The sequence below is a fragment of the Xylona heveae genome (assembly GCF_001619985.1).
Source record: "Xylona heveae TC161 unplaced genomic scaffold L228scaffold_4, whole genome shotgun sequence".
Taxonomy (NCBI): Eukaryota; Fungi; Ascomycota; class Xylonomycetes; order Xylonales; family Xylonaceae; genus Xylona; species Xylona heveae.
In genome coordinates this window covers 1,622,031-1,640,380 of record NW_017264196.1, presented here as the reverse complement: position 1 = coordinate 1,640,380, position 18,350 = coordinate 1,622,031, and the positions used below count along the sequence as shown (strand labels likewise).

The 18,350-nt window shown below is 48.5% G+C and overlaps 7 protein-coding genes across 7 annotated transcripts; 4 read left to right on the top strand and 3 right to left on the bottom strand.

Annotated features, from left to right (window-relative positions):
- Window positions 1–942: 942 nt before the first annotated feature.
- On the bottom strand, window positions 943–3,612 carry L228DRAFT_267644 (hypothetical protein; the record flags this gene model as incomplete). The annotated part of the gene is made up of 1 exon (XM_018335010.1): window positions 943–3,612. One exon carries the CDS (start codon window positions 3,610–3,612, stop codon window positions 943–945), a length of 2,670 nt encoding a protein of 889 aa, XP_018189220.1.
- A 3,213-nt stretch (window positions 3,613–6,825) lies between these two features.
- Window positions 6,826–8,612, top strand: L228DRAFT_122023 (hypothetical protein). The gene has a single exon (XM_018329002.1). It carries the CDS (start codon window positions 7,130–7,132, stop codon window positions 8,465–8,467), a length of 1,338 nt encoding a protein of 445 aa, XP_018189219.1. The 5' UTR covers window positions 6,826–7,129; the 3' UTR covers window positions 8,468–8,612.
- A 97-nt stretch (window positions 8,613–8,709) lies between these two features.
- On the bottom strand, window positions 8,710–9,120 carry L228DRAFT_267642 (transcription factor Pcc1; the record flags this gene model as incomplete). The annotated part of the gene is made up of 2 exons (XM_018335009.1): window positions 8,710–9,022; window positions 9,089–9,120. 2 exons carry the CDS (start codon window positions 9,118–9,120, stop codon window positions 8,710–8,712), a joined length of 345 nt encoding a protein of 114 aa, XP_018189218.1.
- A 1,911-nt stretch (window positions 9,121–11,031) lies between these two features.
- Window positions 11,032–13,155, top strand: L228DRAFT_238197 (phosphatases II; the record flags this gene model as incomplete). Its single annotated transcript, XM_018331015.1, has 4 exons — window positions 11,032–11,119; window positions 11,240–11,557; window positions 11,613–11,841; window positions 11,898–13,155. 4 exons carry the CDS (start codon window positions 11,032–11,034, stop codon window positions 13,153–13,155), a joined length of 1,893 nt encoding a protein of 630 aa, XP_018189217.1.
- Window positions 13,156–14,152: 997 nt separating this feature from the next.
- Window positions 14,153–15,565, bottom strand: L228DRAFT_219854 (prohibitin). Its single transcript, XM_018330228.1, has 2 exons — window positions 15,169–15,565; window positions 14,153–15,114 (listed from the first exon to the last, which is right to left on the bottom strand). Exons 1-2 carry the CDS (start codon window positions 15,487–15,489, stop codon window positions 14,593–14,595), a joined length of 843 nt encoding a protein of 280 aa, XP_018189216.1. The 5' UTR covers window positions 15,490–15,565; the 3' UTR covers window positions 14,153–14,592.
- A 144-nt stretch (window positions 15,566–15,709) lies between these two features.
- L228DRAFT_246494 (putative ubiquinol-cytochrome C reductase complex subunit UcrQ) lies at window positions 15,710–16,650 on the top strand. The gene is made up of 4 exons (XM_018332429.1): window positions 15,710–15,827; window positions 16,000–16,025; window positions 16,190–16,367; window positions 16,435–16,650. The coding sequence occupies exons 1-4, from the start codon at window positions 15,796–15,798 to the stop codon at window positions 16,487–16,489; spliced, it is 291 nt and encodes a 96-aa protein (XP_018189215.1). The 5' UTR covers window positions 15,710–15,795; the 3' UTR covers window positions 16,490–16,650.
- Window positions 16,651–17,019: 369 nt separating this feature from the next.
- On the top strand, window positions 17,020–17,993 carry L228DRAFT_246492 (L30e-like protein). Its single transcript, XM_018332428.1, has 2 exons — window positions 17,020–17,435; window positions 17,502–17,993. The coding sequence occupies exons 1-2, from the start codon at window positions 17,123–17,125 to the stop codon at window positions 17,870–17,872; spliced, it is 684 nt and encodes a 227-aa protein (XP_018189214.1). The 5' UTR covers window positions 17,020–17,122; the 3' UTR covers window positions 17,873–17,993.
- Window positions 17,994–18,350: the final 357 nt, after the last annotated feature.

Here is an 18,350-nt window from a genome sequence, read left to right as displayed (position 1 = left end):
TCACAATCAGCTTCAAACGCGAATCAAATTTTGCATACAATAGTGTATAGATACAGATTGCAGAAAATGCATGCACAGCCAGCTGTGGTGCAACAGATGCGCCCGCTGAATAACACATGCATATATCCAAGTCATATATCCAGATCCATACGTAACACAGAATCACCTGCACTAGGAAGCCGAAGTATCAATTGGTCACTACAGCAATGGAAGAGAAATTTCGAAATATTCTGTCATTTAATATTCGCAATTGAGATTTTCTAGAAAAAACTTGGACGTCTTCTCCAAATGGTAATCTCCTTTAGATGCTTGAAGTTCATGAATACACCGGCCCAAAAAAGGTAAAACGAAAATAAAAGTTCGGGCCAGGCAAAAAGCGTCCCGGATTAAAAAAAAAAAAAAAAAGAGAAAACGCCCCTCACGACTAATGCAAAGAAACAGCGAACCATGTCGCGGAGTGAAGACGAAATGATAGCCAATAGAACTTTGTGTGCAATCCTCGATTGGCAACGCTGCCAAGTGATCGCTGAGGAACCAAGAAGAAGCAAAATAACAAGCCTGATCCTATGATTGATAGAGTCAAGTCGAGGTGAAAAGAAGGCCAACGGTATCAAGCAAGCTATGCAGTCGCAACGGACCAGGCATGAGCAGGGCTTTCATAGGCGCTGCTCAAAAGCGAGGAATGGCCGAACAAGGCCAATATGCATGAGCAAAATGTTTTGAAATTTATTTTCAAATTCCAAAGGGAGAAAATGAGCAAAAGAAAAAATCGCCAATAATTCAAATCCGTTTCTTCATATTATTCCATCAACAGTTTGAGAAGCCCTGGAACTAGCAGCCTTTTATATAAGAGTTTGCATGTTGCCAAAAAAAGAACAAGCCGAAAACATCGAATGCACACTCTCTCGAGGACATTGCGAAATTGTCCCTCTGGCGAGGCGCTCACAATGCACTGGCTTCCTTGGGCTTCCAAAACGACATCATGCGACTGAATCGTCTCGATTTTCCGCTCTTTGAACTCTCGACGTTGCCGGAATGTTCTCTGGTTTCAAGAGAAAGTTTGCTTCTCTCAAAAGAAGACCGACTGACGAGTTTCGACAGACTGGCAAGGCTCGAACGCTTACGACCGAGCGAAAGTCGAGAATGCCCACCAGTTTTGCTCGAAGAAATCGAAACGGAGCGTTCGCCACAACGGCCTGAGTGGGCACTTCCGGGAAGCTGGCCTTGAAGTGCGCTTGCCATAGTAGAATCACTATTTGTAAGTGAAGGTACATCATCTATCGATGAGCAAAATTCCGGACCGGGTTCTCCCAAAACTAGTGAGCTCAATGTAGTACATTCGGCAACAGATGATGCCGCAGTGCCATGGCGAGAAACATCGAAATTGGCAGACTGCTGGTCAAAAGACCGGCGAGAAAAGCTTGAAATCGATGAAGGCGTTTCTGGCGCGAGAAATGGAGCACTGGGCATCGGAAGACCGAGCCGCTCGGGCACAGAAACAGAACGCGCACCTTCTCTGATTTGGCCAGTCTCAAGTGACACCCCGATTCGATGTCGGCTTGCAGATTCTCGAAACGGTGATGGTCTAGTAGACTCGAACTGACCGGGAGTCTCTGAGAGACCAACCTCATTGAAGCCCTCCTCATCATACAGCGGAGTGGCAGAGGGTATGGCTTCGCTCTCCAGTATTGTCCCTTCGTTCAGGTCAATCGGATCATCAGCAGAATGATAGGCCGGCTGTGGTTTGCTAAGTGGGGAAACAGGCTCAGCGGGAGTGTTTGCAACGTCGGTTGCAGTGTCCACGTCAAGATCGATCCCTAGCCCCTTCTCCTCGGATTTCTCCTCAGTGACAGGGCTAGAGACGGAGCGAGTGTTGCTAGAGCCTTCACCTTCGTCCGTCTCTTCATCCTCCTCAAAAACATCTTGCATTGTTGAACCTGTATGATCCAATTCAGACCGATTGAAGTCGAAAGCAACCATCTCAGGTGCACTTTCGGCACGTCGATGATAATGCATTCCTGGCCCAGTAAACCCTCCTGTCTTGCCACTGCTGTGCATTCGCCTCTTCGCAACTTGGAAACCACCATTCAGAGGTCTACGAAATTCGGGGCCAAGATCGTCGCCTGGGCTCTTGAATGGACCGAGTGCAGCATCCAAATCGATAATGGGGCTCATGGCATCTGAACTGCTCGAAGGGATCTCTTTGGGCTTCCAATTCGAATAAGTATATTCCTCATTTAGAGATTCTGAAATGACCCCAGTGGGAGGTTCCGACAAATCGTAGCTCAAGATCGATGGAGCCTCAATCGGTTCATCTGATGGCTTAAGCTTCTGGTCTCGGTGACGGGATTTGCGAGGTAGAATGGATCCTGCCCACGACTTCACCCTCTTTTCCTTCTTTTGCACCTTGGAATCGCGGTATGACATTGATTCATCCATGGCTTCATCCTCGGGCTCACTCGACGGGCTGGGTAAAGGTGATTCTGGGGGCGACGGAAGCAAGATGAGCTCTGGTGCTGTTGCAGTCGCGGGAGTCTGTTGTGATGCGTTGCCTGAACCATTATCCTCCTGCATATCGCTTGTCGTAAATCGAGGAGTTGCCGGCCGTCCAAGACGAGGTGATGAGTTGGAAGAGCTCATCGTAGGAGAGTTGCTCAAGTTATTTGCGAGCCTGTCATTATTGTGGGAGGTGGAGATGTCACTAGCCTGTGCCTGAGGAGAAGAGCGTCCTGCTTTCGATCGAGGCGAGCCCATGCTCCCAAGGACTTGCGAAGAGCAGCTTCCAGAAACAGAATGACTGAACCTGGGAGACAGGGTACTCGAGGCCTCTGAAGACACAGTCGAAGGAGGCCGCGGGATGTACTCTAGGGTATCCGAAAAGCCTACGCGTGCGCGCTGCTGTTGAGGGCCGGCCGTTGGGCTCGATGGCCGATCCGGGGTGGGGACGGTCGGCTGAGCTTGCGGGAAAGAGAAGGGTTGGCATGTTTCGAAAGATTTGTTGGCATCAAGGCCTGAGGGTGTAGTTGGAGCGCTTCCCGCTCGGTTATCAATATTCGAGTCTGTTGGCTTTAGGGCCAGCGAGGAGAGGTCATGACAAGAGATTGCACCAGATCGGCGGTGAGCATGACCACGCTTTCCGGCTGTGGGCCTTGCAGGGGGAGCAGGAAGTGAGAATGAGTTCATTCCCCCGGTAGGGCTTGCACTTAACAGACCACCAGGTCCATTGACGCCAATGAATTCACTACCGCTGCGACGATGGCCACCAGGTCTCGACGGTATAGGCACGCCGAGATTTGGAGCCTGAAGAGTATCGCTCGTGCTGGGCCTTGCTGGTTGAGATGGCGAAGGATGAAATACAAAATCGGGTACAGCACCCATGGAGCTTCGATTCGGTATCTGTGATGCGATATTCTCCGACGGTCGGAGAGCATTGTAAGAGAATGGACGCGTGTCTTCGATGCTGAGTCTATCGTCACGGGCTGGAAAAACGAAAGGTGGATTGGGTGCCGGTGGGGAGACAATCGAATCTGCGGGAAATTGGCCTTCGAGCCTTGAACCGCCATCGTGCAAAGCCGAGTAAGCCTGCTGTCTCGCCAGCGAAACCTCGGCCATTTTTTTCGTGTTCGGCGTCTTGAGAACGGGTCTGCAAGTTGAGAATGAAGAAGAATTATAGCACGTATGTACAGCTGCCAAAGAAAAGATATGTTCCACAGATCTGAAGTAGGCGATCCAACTCGACGTCCTGGGAAAAGTCGATAGATAATTGGGACGATGTCGTGCGGAGAAAGGGTGATGTTTCAATGGCTATGGCGACAGTGCAGAGGAGATAGATGAAAGCAGAATATAGATAGGTTGCTGTTGAGAATCATATAAGTATCCTAGCGCTATCATTGAGCAGGTGAACCAGGTGTGAACCTACAATAAAATTAAAGATTGGCGCACGTAAGTTTCAAAAGTGAATATTGAGATGCAGTTGAAAAGAGTGTAACAAAAAGGAATGGACGGCCGTCAATACCAAACAGCTTTGTCAATGTCTGTTGGCACCGGGCCTTGAGTGTACGAAGACCATTCGAATGGTTCTTCGAGGCGTTCACAAGATGTAGATCTTGGAGGTAGGATTGGGGGGAGGGAAGAGGATGAGAAGGGGACGAAGGAGGAAATGGAGGGTAGTTCGAGAGGTGATGAGCAGATACGGAAAGGACGAAAGTACCTTTTCGGATCCTCCTAGTTAGTCTCTTTTCACTTTCGGTCGGATGAGGGAACGAAAGCGAAAGGGAAACGATGATTGGGCAAATGACCAGATCAGATTGGACACTTGCGCTTTGATAGGTTTGGCCCAATTTCGGTCTTAGCCGCACCCACCTTCCATGTCCCCAAACCTCTAGGAGTAAATTAGATCCTCTTTTGCACACCCAGCCTCGCAGACGAGTACAGTAGGACACCCATTCTCTGCTCCCGTCCATTTGCCCTGACGCCTTCTCAAGTCTCACGGTCCACGTTTCGGCCGTTTAGTTTCCTTTGGACGTTTGTGACAAAACTCAATTTAGAGACTACTCTATGTTGAGGAGGCCAAAAATAAGGTAACTATCTAAGGGGAAAAAAAAGAAAAAAACACCACGAAGCGGGAGCTGACGTTGACCCTCATCATACGAGTCTATGCCAAGGAGGAATTTTTAGGGGATAGCACTGCCTCTTGTCCACAAATGACCCTAAAAGTGAATATCAATCATCACTCGAGAACCGGGGGAATAAAATTTCGTAGAGTAGAAGACTGACTGTACGAAGTACGGCAATCAAAACACTTATCTTCTCGTACCGAAGCTACACTAAGTGGTAGGGGTGAGTGAGCCTGGAGGGTTGTTCCTAGTCAATCCGCCTCAGCCGGACTTGCGAGCAGCGTGGAAGCGGGCCAGTCGGGGGGATCCTCGATCCCTTTCGCAAAATTCCCCAGGCACCAGAGATTTAATTACTTCCATATGCGTCTTTCGTGCCACTTATGCGAGGACAGTTCGCAAGACACATACGACACTAAACGGTGGATGCTTACTGGTGTCGATCACTTACTCCTTTACAACGGAGATACCTCGTCGCTATTTTGATCCGATCATGCATGAAGCCCTGAGATCAACTGCGCCGACTGACAACGCTTCTGACCGTCTCACTTGGCCTCGGCAGAGAGCTTCCGATCGCCCACGCCCAGCGTGCAAATTGGCACACCAATAGGGAATGCATTCAGGAGTACAAAAAACTGACAGATGATCACACCGTTTCCTTGGTATTACAGCGATGGCAACATCTCAACTATCGATCAAATTATTTTCCCCATTCGTTATTCTTCCTCAATGTCAACTTTAGTGTCATTCGTAATTGAAAAGAACTTGCTCTCCACATACTTTTAAAGTTTGTTGTCCGCTTCCAAGGTCGGCAAGGGCAAAGGAGTATCCAAGGTTACCAATTTCCCATTGTGGCTGTCAACATCCCCAGTTGGGGTTGTCGACTTCGTAATGCGCCGAGTGAGCGCGTCATTCGCGGTATGGCGGCGCGGAGTCGGCGCAAGTCACTTAGGACGTGGGAAGGCCGAGAGATCGCTCAGGGACCAGGACGAGACTAAACATTTTTGGTCACTCGGACCAACCGCACCCCTCCCCTCGTCCCCCCCGCTCTCCTACGGTTCTCTGCCGCCCAAGAGGCTGGAGGAAGCATACACCCACACAAGTGTGAGAGAGAGAACTCATCTTCAACTAAAAGAACTTCTACCGTTTTTTTTTTCACATAGAGGGAAGAGAGCATTTCTAGCTCCTTAAAGGTACTCCAAAAGTAAGCCAGATAAAGGGCGGATTGACATCGCTGTAGTACGAGTCCTGTAATGGCGCTTCTGGGTCGGGCGCTCGTTTCTTTCCCCATGCAAAATTTAGTGCTTTTGCCGGCCCATGGCTTCACCTGTGGGTCCTACTTTTGGTGGTGGGATGGGGCAAAAATCCCCAGATGATAATTGGTCCACGATATGGTGATTATCAGCATGGGATGGCAGAGCAGATGAAAAACGGGCTTTGAGCTGAGAACGGTATTGGATTTTGAGTAAGTCGGTGGTCTCTGCAGTTCTTCCAGTACCGGGTTTTCCCACGGCGGTAATGGACGGACGACCATCTGGGAACGTCAGCAGTTGTCCAAAGCAAATGTGATAGGCATTAATACAGATGAGCGCAACTGAGCCCCTTTCAAACAGAGAGAGATAGGGATCATTGATGCCGTGATGCGCGTGAAATGCAGGGTCGCCTTGTCATTTTTTTCCCTCTCGCATCCTTGTAATAATTCTGCTGCAGGGCGTTGCTGCTGCGACGATGCAATGGAGTGTGTGTGTACTGATTCGATGTACCCGTCGTACACTCTGTGCTGCTACCGACCCATATTATTGCGCGTTCCAGAACCAGCCTGCACTTCAATGTGGCGTTTGCCATGGCTGGTCCTTGTGCGAGTCGAAATGTTGTTTTCTGTTCCTTACCTGCACCGCTTCCACCCATAGTCTCCAGTGTTTATCCTAGATCACAAAGTTTATTATTGTCCGGACGTTTTCCCCGCCCGTTTTCATTTGGCGACGAATCCCGTCAATTTCACGTGTTTGCAGCAGAGGAGTAATTCAAGCAAAATTCCAAATATCCAGATCTACATGCCGCCATTACGCCATGTTGGCTCTCGAGTTTTCTCGCTGAGAAACCCCCATCGATATGCTCCACTCCCACATCTCTCGCCGTGGCTGACTGTGGGTCACCTCTTCGCCAATGGATCGTGTTGGCGTAGCCATGGCACCCAGGCGGCGAGCTCAACAATGAGAACTGCCCCGCCTCTATGTTGCTCTATCCTTAAATCAACCTCATCACAAATTGTAAGCTAGATAAGTGTGTTCTTAGTAAATAGAAAGCTCGAAATTTTTCCCGAATTTGAATCTGACTTTCAGACACAGTCACCTGACATTATATTTCCGTTGCTTCCTCAGACGTCCAGGAAGTCTGCAGGATGGCTGGCGATCGTCTTACTAACTCCGTCCTTGGCTCATTGGTTGGAGCCAAGTGGTGAATTCTTATCCCGTCTCATAGGCCATGTGTTGCAACCAAACACCGCCGAAGCACGAATGTCTGCAGTCTGCCATGCTGCAGTAGCTGTAGTAGATCGCTTGCCCGGAAGTAGCACCCATGTAATGCATGCTTCAAAGTCTGGCTTAGATCCTGCAGCGTATGAGGGCATCTCAGTATATTTTAATGAGACAAACTCAGAGGATATTGAAGATATCAAGCAATATCATCAGCGGGGCAGAAGTCTAGATAGCTCCCATTCTGCGAGCATATCATTCACTTTCAAGGATGAGGACGTACCAGCCCCGGGCAGCCGTTCCGTAATTTCAAGGGCCATTCAAGTGCCACTTGCGAACACTCTCTTCCAAACCGGAAACCAATCTACGCTTTCTACCTCGAAATGGGTATTGCAACCTGGCTCGTCTGGTTTCTCATGTTTGGAGAAATCCGAGCCAGCATCGCTTGCAATTAACCTTCCCGGACAAAGCACCACTGCTGAACTTGCCAAAACTACATACAATGTCCCAATATTCGCCGTGACACCGCCTCGAGAGCTCGGTGCTGCTATGGGGAATATCATACGCCAGCTCATCTTTGATAAATCGGTGCCAGCATCCGAAGAACTCGAGAGAGCGCTCACAGAGTACTTTGCCTCTCAAAAGCTCCCTCAGCAAGCCCTTTCTGTATGGGCTCTAGTTATTCCTCGAGCAGTGTTTTCCCAATTAAAGGAGGGACAAGGGCCTGAAACCAGTTCAGATACTATATTCCAACCAGCAGAGCCTTTCAAAACGGGTTCTGACTCTTGGGAGCCTCTTCAGAGCAGCATAATTGGCACGTACATCGAAGCAGGCGCGCATATGCATCGCGTGCTCAGTGGCGGAGGCGGGTGGGGACAGAAGCGCGGTTTGCTCTCCCTGGATCCTCACGTCAGCTATAACCCGGAAGAAGAACACTCATGGTCTGGTCAAATCGAAGAGCGTTTTTCCGAACCCAAGGAGTTGGCTGGTGTTGCAAGCCCGGGAGACTTTATTCAATTTTTCGTTTCTCCGACTAATCTATCTACGCCATTACCAGCGAACGATCCTGGCGATAACTCCAATCTTGCAGGAGATAGCCTTCAGCGGCATGTAGTATCTTCTTCTCTGGTCTTTGGGACCACATTTTCCGCCATAGACGAGACTCCAACGACATGGACATCTGAAGCATCCCAATCTGGTCAATCTGACCTAATCGTCAGCCCCCACTTTGGCGCGTTGTCGCAGCAAGGGATAAGCTTGAAGATTGAACGTGTGTCGACTAGTGTTCCACGTTCAGAGAGTCGCGTCGTCTGTCAAACGAAGTTAGATGTCCCTTGCATGAGGCTGAATCGCGTCACGTACAATCGCAAGGGACCCTGATTTTCAATTTTGGACGCGTATCTCGCGAACTGTAACGCGCACCCCTTTTTGTTGGAATCTAATCAAAAACCAACTTATACACCAACGCCTTAAATGATCCCTCCCAAAATACAACTAGTTGTCCAATCTATGCAAAGTATGCACTGAATGCGCGTCTCGGATTCGTAAAGCGTAGTTCGGCGGCCCTTGCCCTTCAAGAGCCCGCTATTTCGGTCTAAGCAAGTTGGCATTCGGCTTGTACCTTATGATTTTTGTTCATCTGCCTCCAACACATCCACGTCCAGCTCTTGCATGACTCCAACGACGACTCCGAGACTTTCCATGAAACCATTCACGGCAACTCGTAGCATCCGGTTTGTAGTGGCCCGGTATTCCACTTTTAAGATAGATAGATCTCTTTTGTCGCTTCCATTCACGGCGCCATCTTTTCCATCCAATCCAGGTCCCGCCAGTGACATGGATCGGCGTACCAGTGGAGAGAGCTCCTGGTCGACCTCAATTGCACGGAGGGCGCTGCTGGCCAACCGAGTATCGGGAAAGGGCACCGATATGACGCTGTACATTTGTCAGCATAAACGCGGCATCCTTTCAGCCAGGGAGTGATCATTGTTCTTGTCTTACAGTAAGCAAGGAAATTCAGTGTCTGACGCCATGCTGCAAGAAAGCCCCGGAAACATAGAGGTTCAAGTCCTTGTGAGATTTTGCGGGTCAGGGTCTGGTCTCTGGAGGGGGGCTTTGGCGGTCGCGGAATTTGCCGATCATTATGATAGCTGGCGAGCTCTCCCTACAATATCTAAGCAAATAGGTGCTAAATGTTAGAATATTTATTCTCTTAATTGATGGACTCTATTGGTATGCTTATTTTATCAGGTACTCTTTTCGATAAATTCTGGGTGAGTTTTTGCATCGTTAATGATATTTGAACAGCGTGTTGGAGTTAGGCATGGAAGTGGTTTCATCCAAGGCTGTGACGTAGTTATATCCATCCCAAACTTCGTAAATGAGATATTTCCTCGAAATATTTTTGTGTGTGGGTTATGAGTGCTCCTAATCTGGGTTTTCATATGTTGTTATTTCATTATTGCTCCGGATTTTGAATTTTAGAATAAAAAAATATCAGGATTAATTTCTACGAAAAGAATAAAGTAAAGCTTCGTTGTTTATTTTCTTTTCCGAATTAATCCTTGAATATCGTTACAACTTATCTGTCACTATGTCTGTATTAAACTCCACGGTAGATTTCGAGATAATGACTGTGAATTCCTCGTTGTATCCCACTGGAACACACAGCGGCCTGATTGGGCTATCTAGAATGCTCGTTATCGAATTATGCCACGAGGGCGACAATAATATGCGAGGGAATACTAGCCAGCACCTGGCAACCGTCCTTGCAGATGCTGACGCAATTGAATGAAACTTGATCGATTGATCAAGTCCAGCAGAGCCTTCTCACGAGGATATCTCAAAGAATGTGGCTAAGCATAAATCTCTCAAATCCGAGCAGGGATTGAAGGCACTGATCGAAAACGTCACCGGTGTTACATTTATCTGATTGAATTGTGGGCTAATACGAGTAGTCGAATCCCAAACTACTCCCCTGGAAAATGACCACAGGGTTGAGCAACATATTAAATTTCCAGTAAAGTGTATCCCATTCACAGCAGAAATATGCTTCGTATAAGAATCTCTTATAGAGAATTGTGTCTCGAAAGTACTCTTCTTTCTCCCTAATTGACTCATCTGAGCGACAGTAAATGTTTCCTTTCTACGCCCAACAGATGGAAAGCCATTGCAGGAAAGTAGGATGAAAAAGGAGGCGAAGGCTAGTAGTGTCTAGATCGAAGAAAATACGGCATTTGACTTCTACCCACGACCACATTTAGGGAGGGAGTAGCTGCGGCACATGGTTCAGTAATATGCCTGTATTGAACATACGTAATTCAAAGACGACTGGGCAGCCATTATGTGCTCAGACAATTAGAGATAACCATAATGTAGGCGAAGCTGCCAGACAGGGTTCTGATGGATTACAATTGTGACCTTGGGGACGCGGGGAACTGTGGCGATAAGTTTTTGTTGATCGACGTGTGGATGTTGTGGTGAAATATCGCCAGGTCAACCGCGAAAGTCTCAAACAGGAAGGAAACATTACCGGATTGAGCGCGTGTTGTTGTGGGTGAAGAGCTGTCACTAAACTGCTTGCGTTTAGCGCCGATACCTCGTGCCCCCCGTCCTGTATCATGCTGGCGTCTCGACCACAACAATCCGCGCCTCTTAAGAACAACACTCATATCAACACCTACAATTCTCTCACAAATATCTTCTCCTACCGGCGCTGCTCATCGCATCCTTAACTTACAAAGGTGCAACACTCGTCAAGAGGAGCGGAGGTTTTACGAGCCCAGAAGCTGGTGCTCTCTGCCGCGATTTACCTCTAAACAAGTGACCACAAGTTGCACCTTCCATTCGCGATCGTTATTTTGCTGCCTGCCAACTTCCAACACTCAAGGTCGTTCTAAAAACAACTTGAGCTCAACTCTCGTTAACCTTGCATCGTTCTACCAATGCCTTCCTCACCGCGAGGTCCTTCCCGGCTCGGGATGCTTCCTTCCTTCATGACCAATTGTGGTCAGGTTTTGGAATACATTCAAGGTATGTTCTAAAAGAAGCCTGATCATGCTCTCAAACGAGTATTATTATAGACTCGTGCTTTTCAAGTTCAGTATCAGCATCGATCTTCACACGCGCATGCTAACACTATACCTCAATTAGACCGTCTATACTTAGCTTCTTATGAGAACCCGCCTGATGAGAATACGCCTTTCCCGTATCCCAAAGAAAAGAAATCACCCGGAAAGCGCTCAAAGCAAACACCCGTTGCGACACCTCCTCCTGCGGGCAGCGCAAAAGGCCATGCACCCGTCTACTTCACGGTTGACTACACACTCTACTACAATTCTTTCCATGCCGACTTTGGCCCACTGCACATCGGGCACCTTTACCGCTTTGCAGTACAGTTGCACGATATTCTCGGGGACCCTGCAAATAGCGAACGGCCCGTTGTGCTTTGGAGTAGCCCCGACTCGCGAAGTATGTTTTGCCATGTTGAGAATGCGCACGCCGAAATATATTAACCAAATCACAGACCGAGCAAATGCTGCATGCATCTTGGCTTGCTATATGGTTCTTATTCAGAATTGGCCTCCCCATCTTGCTCTTGCACCGATAGCGCAAATGGATCCTCCCCCAATGCCTTTCCGCGACGCAGGTTATAGCCAAGCAGACTATACGCTGAGCATCCAGGATGTTGTCTATGGTGTTTGGAAGGCAAAAGAGGAAGGGCTTTGTGGCCTGATGGAATTCAGTCTTGAGGAGTGAGTTGTCCCAATAAAGAAATTTTTCGAACCCTCAAAAATAACATATGACATAGATATGAGAAATTCGAACGAGTTGACATGGGAGATTTCAATTGGCTCACCCCCTCCTTCTTGGCCTTTGCATCCCCTCAGCATTCACCAACAGCGCCCATCCCGCCATCCTCGCCACTCTATGCGAAGCTGCCCACTAGTGTCTCAGCTGTAATGGCTTCAGACCTACCCGTTTCATTCAAAAATGTGCTCTCACACTTCGCCACTCGGGACATTGGACTGGTAGTCCGTCTCAATTCGGAGCTCTATTCTCCATCCTACTTTACAGCGCTGGGAATAAACCACTTGGACATGATATTCGACGATGGCACTTGCCCACCCCTACCTCTGGTGAAGAAATTCATCAAGTTGGCGCATGAAATGATCAATGTTAAGCATAAGGGCATTGCTGTGCATTGCAAGGCGGGACTCGGGCGGACTGGTTGCCTCATTGGAGCGTATCTAATTTACCGCCATGGCTTTACAGCCAATGAGGTCATTGCTTTCATGCGATTTATGCGCCCTGGAATGGTGGTAGGCCCACAGCAACACTGGCTCCATCTCAACCAAGGCACATTCCGAGAGTGGTGGTGGGAGGATTCATACAAGGAGAAGCTCGCTGCGATGCTGCCGTCTACACCTACAAAGTCCTCCCAGAAGCAGCGCATGAGAAGTCAAGGACCGACGGCAACCCCTGTCAACTCAAAGCGAGCCGCTCTTGGAGAGATTGACAGCAATGAATCGAGCGTGGCAACTCAGGATGAGAACCTGCCCGCTCCTACACCTGGGCAGCCGCGCAAGGGTAGTCGATCTCATGAACCCCGGCACCATCCCTACTCTCGTAAAATCTCCGGCGTCTATGACAGCGATGCAAACGTGCAGCAGTCCGCAGAGTTTGTTTCAATGCATCGACAGAGTCGAAGTGACTCAGAAAGCGAAGAGGAATGGCAATTGCGAATGCATTCCCGCCGAACAGCCTCGCGGTCACCGCAGTCTAGTGACAAGAAGAGGTCTGTTAGCTACACAACCACCACGACTACTAAGGCTAGCTACAGCATTGGACAAGCTGGCGAAAGCGACATTGAGAATTATGACGGCCGACCCAAGACCCCAACGAATTCTAAGAGCGGAAGCGGCTCTGGCGCTATTGGCGTGGCCAAGGTTCGATCTTCGCCGCGGCGGAGCGCTGATAGCAGAGCCGCACGAGAAGCTGGCGTACGAAAAACGAGCGGAAGAGTTGGGAGTATGAATGGGACATTGAAGAGCTCTGGCTCTAAATAATCGTTTCTCAGGGTTGTATGGCCTCTGGGCCTTTTGATGGCGCAATTTTTCGCTTGATTTTCTTGCTATGCACTGCCAGCATGAAAGAATTCGCTCTTTGCATTCATCGTTCGCTTTGCCCTTAGATCGGAAGCCATTTTGCATGCATGGGTCGTATGTCGTATTGGACACTCCCCGCTTGTCTTCAATTCTTGCAGCGAGTCCAGCGTTCTCATTCTGCTTCTTCAAATGCTGATATGACGCTTTTCTTTCTGCAAAACTTTTTTTGGGTCATGACTTTCATGGAGTCTCATTTACTTTGGGCGTGGAGTTTTTGTTTCTCATTGGTTTCTCGGAGCAAGATGCGCGTTCTGGTGTTGGTATTGGCGTGCTCCTGTGGTGGACGGTCGTTTCTAATGTCGCCTGGCTGTTGATTATACTCCGTCTGTCTTTTCCGCATTACGGCTTATGAACGCCTAGCTCATGACTATTAGAGAATCAATAACGCTCACTTTTTCTTCAAGCTCTTGCTTTGATTGTATGTGAGCCATTACGTGATGATCTGAATATGGCAATTCCGTGTAAACGATGGGCAGATATTCCATGCGTCTTTTTTGATCGAGTCAATCTGCTCTCTGCGTATTATTAGATCCTGGCGGGTTTGTGCTGTACATGTATTTAATACTTGAAGTACTTGTGCAATCTTTTCCAAGACCGCAATGATTTGGACATCGAACTTATGTCCTCTCACGAGACGAATAGATTGCTGAATTTCCCATGGCGCTGTGTCTCTTGGTTGTTTCTCTTTCTGTTCTATGCTCGTCTCTATTTCTGGCAAGGGCAGCGAACAAGCGGATACCGGTCAGGCTACAGCCTGAGACCCGCTATGCCAGTTTCCCCGGGTCTCGATTTGGAAAGAGCCGCGACTGCCTTGACATTTTCAGGTACCCGGAGTATTATAGCCGCAGACACAAGTTAATTTTGCATTGATCTTTCTGAAAAAAATCTTCCTTCTTGTGCCGGATGATAATGATCTTTATAAGCAAGTGAATATACCCTTCAACAACATGAAGCCGACATTCGTGAGCAGATAGGTATGCTTTTCAACGACAGGAATATGACAACAGTACGGTCTTTGCTTTGAAGGCGCTGAAGAGAGGGTAAATAGGCAGAGTGTGTCATGTCAGGTCTCTTTCGAATTGTTTTTCTCCGCGTGTTGGCATTGGCCACGAGTGGATACGGTGGGAAAGTACGAAAGAGGAAGATATGAAACAAGTACGGAGATCACCGTTATTGACACTTTGATGGAAACAAAAAGGACAATCCGTACGACACAAATATGATCGTTGAAAGAGGAGAATACGATATTGCTATGCTACATGGAGGCCTTTTCCCTTAACAAAGAAACCAATAAGAGAGCGAAAGTGAAATATACACAAATCATCCGAATCTAGACTCTTACGACCTCAATCCGAGGAGCATGCTGGTGCCCTTGCCACCCTCTTTTCCGCCTTCTCCACCTGGCAGGTAGGTGACGTTAGGGTTGGTTGAAAGAGTCTGGGCAATCTCCCTGCTGGCTTCGATTCGTCGGATAAGAATCAAGCCATCACCCGCCTTTTGAACAGCTTTCGAGATAGTGTCGGCACTCTCGGCCTCACCCTCAGCTCGGATAACGTTGGCTTGCCGCTCCTGCTCTGCCTTCTCGACGATGAACCGGGCCCGCTCTGCATCCTGTTGGGCAATCTGCTTCTGCTCGACCGCTCGCGTGAACTCCTTTCCGAACGTCATGTGCGTGATGGAAACGTCCTCAAGGGCAATGTTGAACTCTTGTGCGCGTTTCAATAAATCGCTTCGGATACGGTTTGACACGGCTTCTCTCTGAGTAATGAGCTCGGCCGCATCAAATTGGGCAACAATAGCCTTCAGGACTTCATTTCCGATAGAAGGCAAAACACGCTCGTCGTAGTCTTGACCGAGTGACTGAGGAGGAAATTAGAAATATCCAACAGCTGCAACAAGGACGGGATGACAAACCTGATAGATCTTGGGGAGATTCTTCACCTCTGGCCGGTGAAGCACTCTGAGGGTCAAGCTGACCATTTGCAAATCCTTACTGCCAGTGGTGGTAGAGATGTTTCTAGGCTTTGTTCGAACATCGTAGATGATACTCTTCTGCAGCCAGGGAATCAAGAAGTGTGTTCCCTCGTTGACGACCTGCTCTTTGACACCACTCAGTCTGTCGAAGATGACGGCGCGAGTGCCTCCCTTCACATCGTACATGGAAGCCTGGGCAAACGATAAACCGAAAGCGAGAGGAATCGCATATTTGTAAACGGTACTCAGAGCATTAGCCATCTTGACGACTCCTTACGATTGTCTGAGAGAGATTCGTAAATGGCTAATTGCAGCAATAGATGATGATGATGATACTACTACTGCTGCTAGCAGCTACCTGCGTTTTGCCATTAGGTCTTCGATCACTGGGGGGAGAGATATTGCGCTAAACCGAAAGTGGGAAGGCTCCTTGGCGCCAAAGCTTCCATTTTGAATTACCGGACTTCATCAACTTCAATCACTCCAGCCTCAGCCAACGATCGATACCCTCTCGAACCGCTCTTCTTCACGCCTTCCTTTCAATTTCAATAACCAGTCTCTGCAAAAATGGGCGGCGGCGGCGGAAAAGTTCCCGGCGTGTGAGTCTTGCCCCAATGGCTTTGTCAATGGCTTCGATGCGCCATTTACCGCATGGCTTCAGATGTCTTTTGACTGCCAATTGAACCATTGCGACGTCGCAATTCCTGGTCAATTGGCAAGGAAAACGTTGTATTTGCTTGAATGTGCGACTGACAATATCTTTTGCAACAGTTACATGGGCTGGTGGGGCAGCATTGGTATGCTTCAATCTCCTTTCCGAGAACACGCCTTCCGCACGTCGTTCCGGCATGAACCATAGGTCCTTTTGGCACTTGACCGACCCTTTTCCGGAAAATTACACCAGATATATCGCTATATATACTTTTCACGATCGGTTACTGATGACTTTCGTCAACTATAGGCTCCCAGCCCCAGAAGGGTGTTATCAGCTACTCCATGTCTGCCAACCGTCAGCGTCCCTTGGCTGGCACTCTCCACGCTGCCTTCTTCAACACCTTCCGTAGAGTCCGCGGCCAGATTCTCTACGTTGCCCCCCCTCTAGTCGCCGCTTACTACGGCATGAGCTGGGCTATTGAGAGGTATCCCCACCCGATTTCAGCCCCAGGTCGAAGCGATAGGATGACCATTAACTAATGATGCGTATAGAAACCACTATCTCAACTCCAAGCCTGGCCGTGCTGAGGCCAGTGATGAGGAGTAAATGCTCTGAAAGAAGTGCCTTAGGATTATAAGACTGTTTTTCGGGATTGGCTGAGTGCAATAGACGGGGCTATCACTGACTGCGCGACCGATTGGTCATGTAAATTACTGGTTGCGAGCATAAGGTCAACATTTTGTGCATCATCATAATCATCCCAACCCTGAAACTAATCAGATGTGATATGTTACAACGTATTGGCTCGATTTCGGCTTGACCACTTTTGTAAAATCCAACAACCGCTTCCTGGTAAGCCGTAGCGAGCGGAGCCGGAAAAATGTGACTATATTGAACGTGTCATTTTATTTTGAGCATTCTGATCATGAGATGCAGCGATAGTCTCCTCCCCAACAATTCCATCAATCCTTGGAATCGGCATTGGAATCGACGATGAAGCATGGGCGAATCCCTTCTCAGGGTGCGCCTTGGTGCCAACGGACCCTCGGGAGTTTGGGCACGCTCGGAAGAGAAGATTCGTACCTCCGTACTCTTTTCCTGTAGTGGCCTCTCGTTTCGCCTAAAGGGGTTAGCATGGATAATGTTTGAATTTCGCGAACCTTTTCACACAAGAAGTTCGGCGCAAGTGCAAGACAACTTTAGCCAAATTTTCGACAAATCGGCGTTTACTCGACAACAATGGCCAAGGACAAGACCGAAAAGAAGGAGAGAAAGGAGAAGAAGGAGAAGCGATCTGAAAAGGACGGTGTCTCCAAGTCCAAGAAGGAGAAGAAGGAAAAGAAGCTTTCTGAAAATGGCGATGTTACCACCGCTCTGTTGAACACCCTCGAGAACGAGAAGCCCGGATCAGTAGCAGTCGACAATGATGGCGATGTCATCATCCATGTCGATGGAGAAGGTGCCGCTGCTCCTGTGGGTGCATTGGTCCCCTTTGCCAACCCATTGGCCGACGAGAAAGCCACAAAGAAGGTCCTCAAGAGCGTCAAGAAAGGTATTACGCCAGCGTCATTTCCTCAGTTTTTACTCAAAGACAACGATGCTGATCTTTTTAAAATAGCCGCGAAGAACAAGTCGCTTAAGCGTGGTGTCAAGGAGGTCGTCAAATCCCTCCGCAAGTCAGAAACAACTGTGGCCAACGGAGGCGCCGCTCCTGGCGTTGTTATCCTCGCGGCCGATATCTCTCCTATGGATGTCATCTCTCACATTCCCGTCCTCTGCGAGGACCACAACGTGCCCTACCTCTACATTACCTCTCGAGCCGAACTGGGTGCGGCTGGCAGCACCAAGAGACCAACCAGTGTCGTGATGGTCACGCCCGAGCGTCAAGGCAAGAAGAAGGACGGTGAGGAGGGTGAGGAGGACTTCAAGGAGGTGTATCAGGATCTAGTGAAGCTCGTGCAGAAGGAATCGCGGAATGTCCGTGTCTAAGTTATCTGTTCGTAGTTCTCAGGATTCTCAGGATCAAAAGGCGCAAATGGGTTGCAAATCGTGTACTTGTGCATATTAGAGGTTCATCATTTATTCCCTCTTCTTATTATTCGAAATGGATAATCAAAAAATTTTCTTATTAAATTCTCTTGCCCATTGTTGAACTTTCCACGTTGTTGATGTAGAATTCATTCAAAAACGGAAAATTTCAAAATGCAGAGTGGTCACGTGCGTAAAGATACTGCGTTTTTATATCGTACAGTAAGAAAACGATTGAGAGGGGGGTTTTATCTGAAACGCAGGCCAAGCTAGTGTTACTCTTCATACTTTTTACGTTTCGGACAAGGCATGGAAGGTTCCAAAGTGCATTTCAATCTGACGTACTCGAGGTACTGCATAATACCTCGAATACTCCGTAATGAAGGCTCCACATTACGTTCCTCAAGTAACGAGAGCATTCTCAGAGTGGGTGGGCCAG

Coding starts and splice junctions, on each gene's coding strand:
- L228DRAFT_122023 (XM_018329002.1), top strand. CDS start 7,130: ATGTCTGCAGTCTGCCATGCTGCAGTAGCTGTAGTAGATCGCTTGCCC.
- L228DRAFT_246494 (XM_018332429.1), top strand. CDS start 15,796: ATGGGCGGCGGCGGCGGAAAAGTTCCCGGCGT. Junction 15,828..15,999: donor GGCGGAAAAGTTCCCGGCGT/GTGAGTCTTGCC, acceptor CTTTTGCAACAG/TTACATGGGCTGGTGGGGCA. Junction 16,368..16,434: donor ATGAGCTGGGCTATTGAGAG/GTATCCCCACCC, acceptor TGATGCGTATAG/AAACCACTATCTCAACTCCA.
- L228DRAFT_246492 (XM_018332428.1), top strand. CDS start 17,123: ATGGCCAAGGACAAGACCGAAAAGAAGGAGAGAAAGGAGAAGAAGGAG. Junction 17,436..17,501: donor CCTCAAGAGCGTCAAGAAAG/GTATTACGCCAG, acceptor TTTTTAAAATAG/CCGCGAAGAACAAGTCGCTT.
- L228DRAFT_219854 (XM_018330228.1), bottom strand. CDS start 15,489: ATGGCTAATGCTCTGAGTACCGTTTACAAATATGCGATTCCTCTCGCT. Junction 15,115..15,168: donor ATCTCCCCAAGATCTATCAG/GTTTGTCATCCC, acceptor TTTCCTCCTCAG/TCACTCGGTCAAGACTACGA.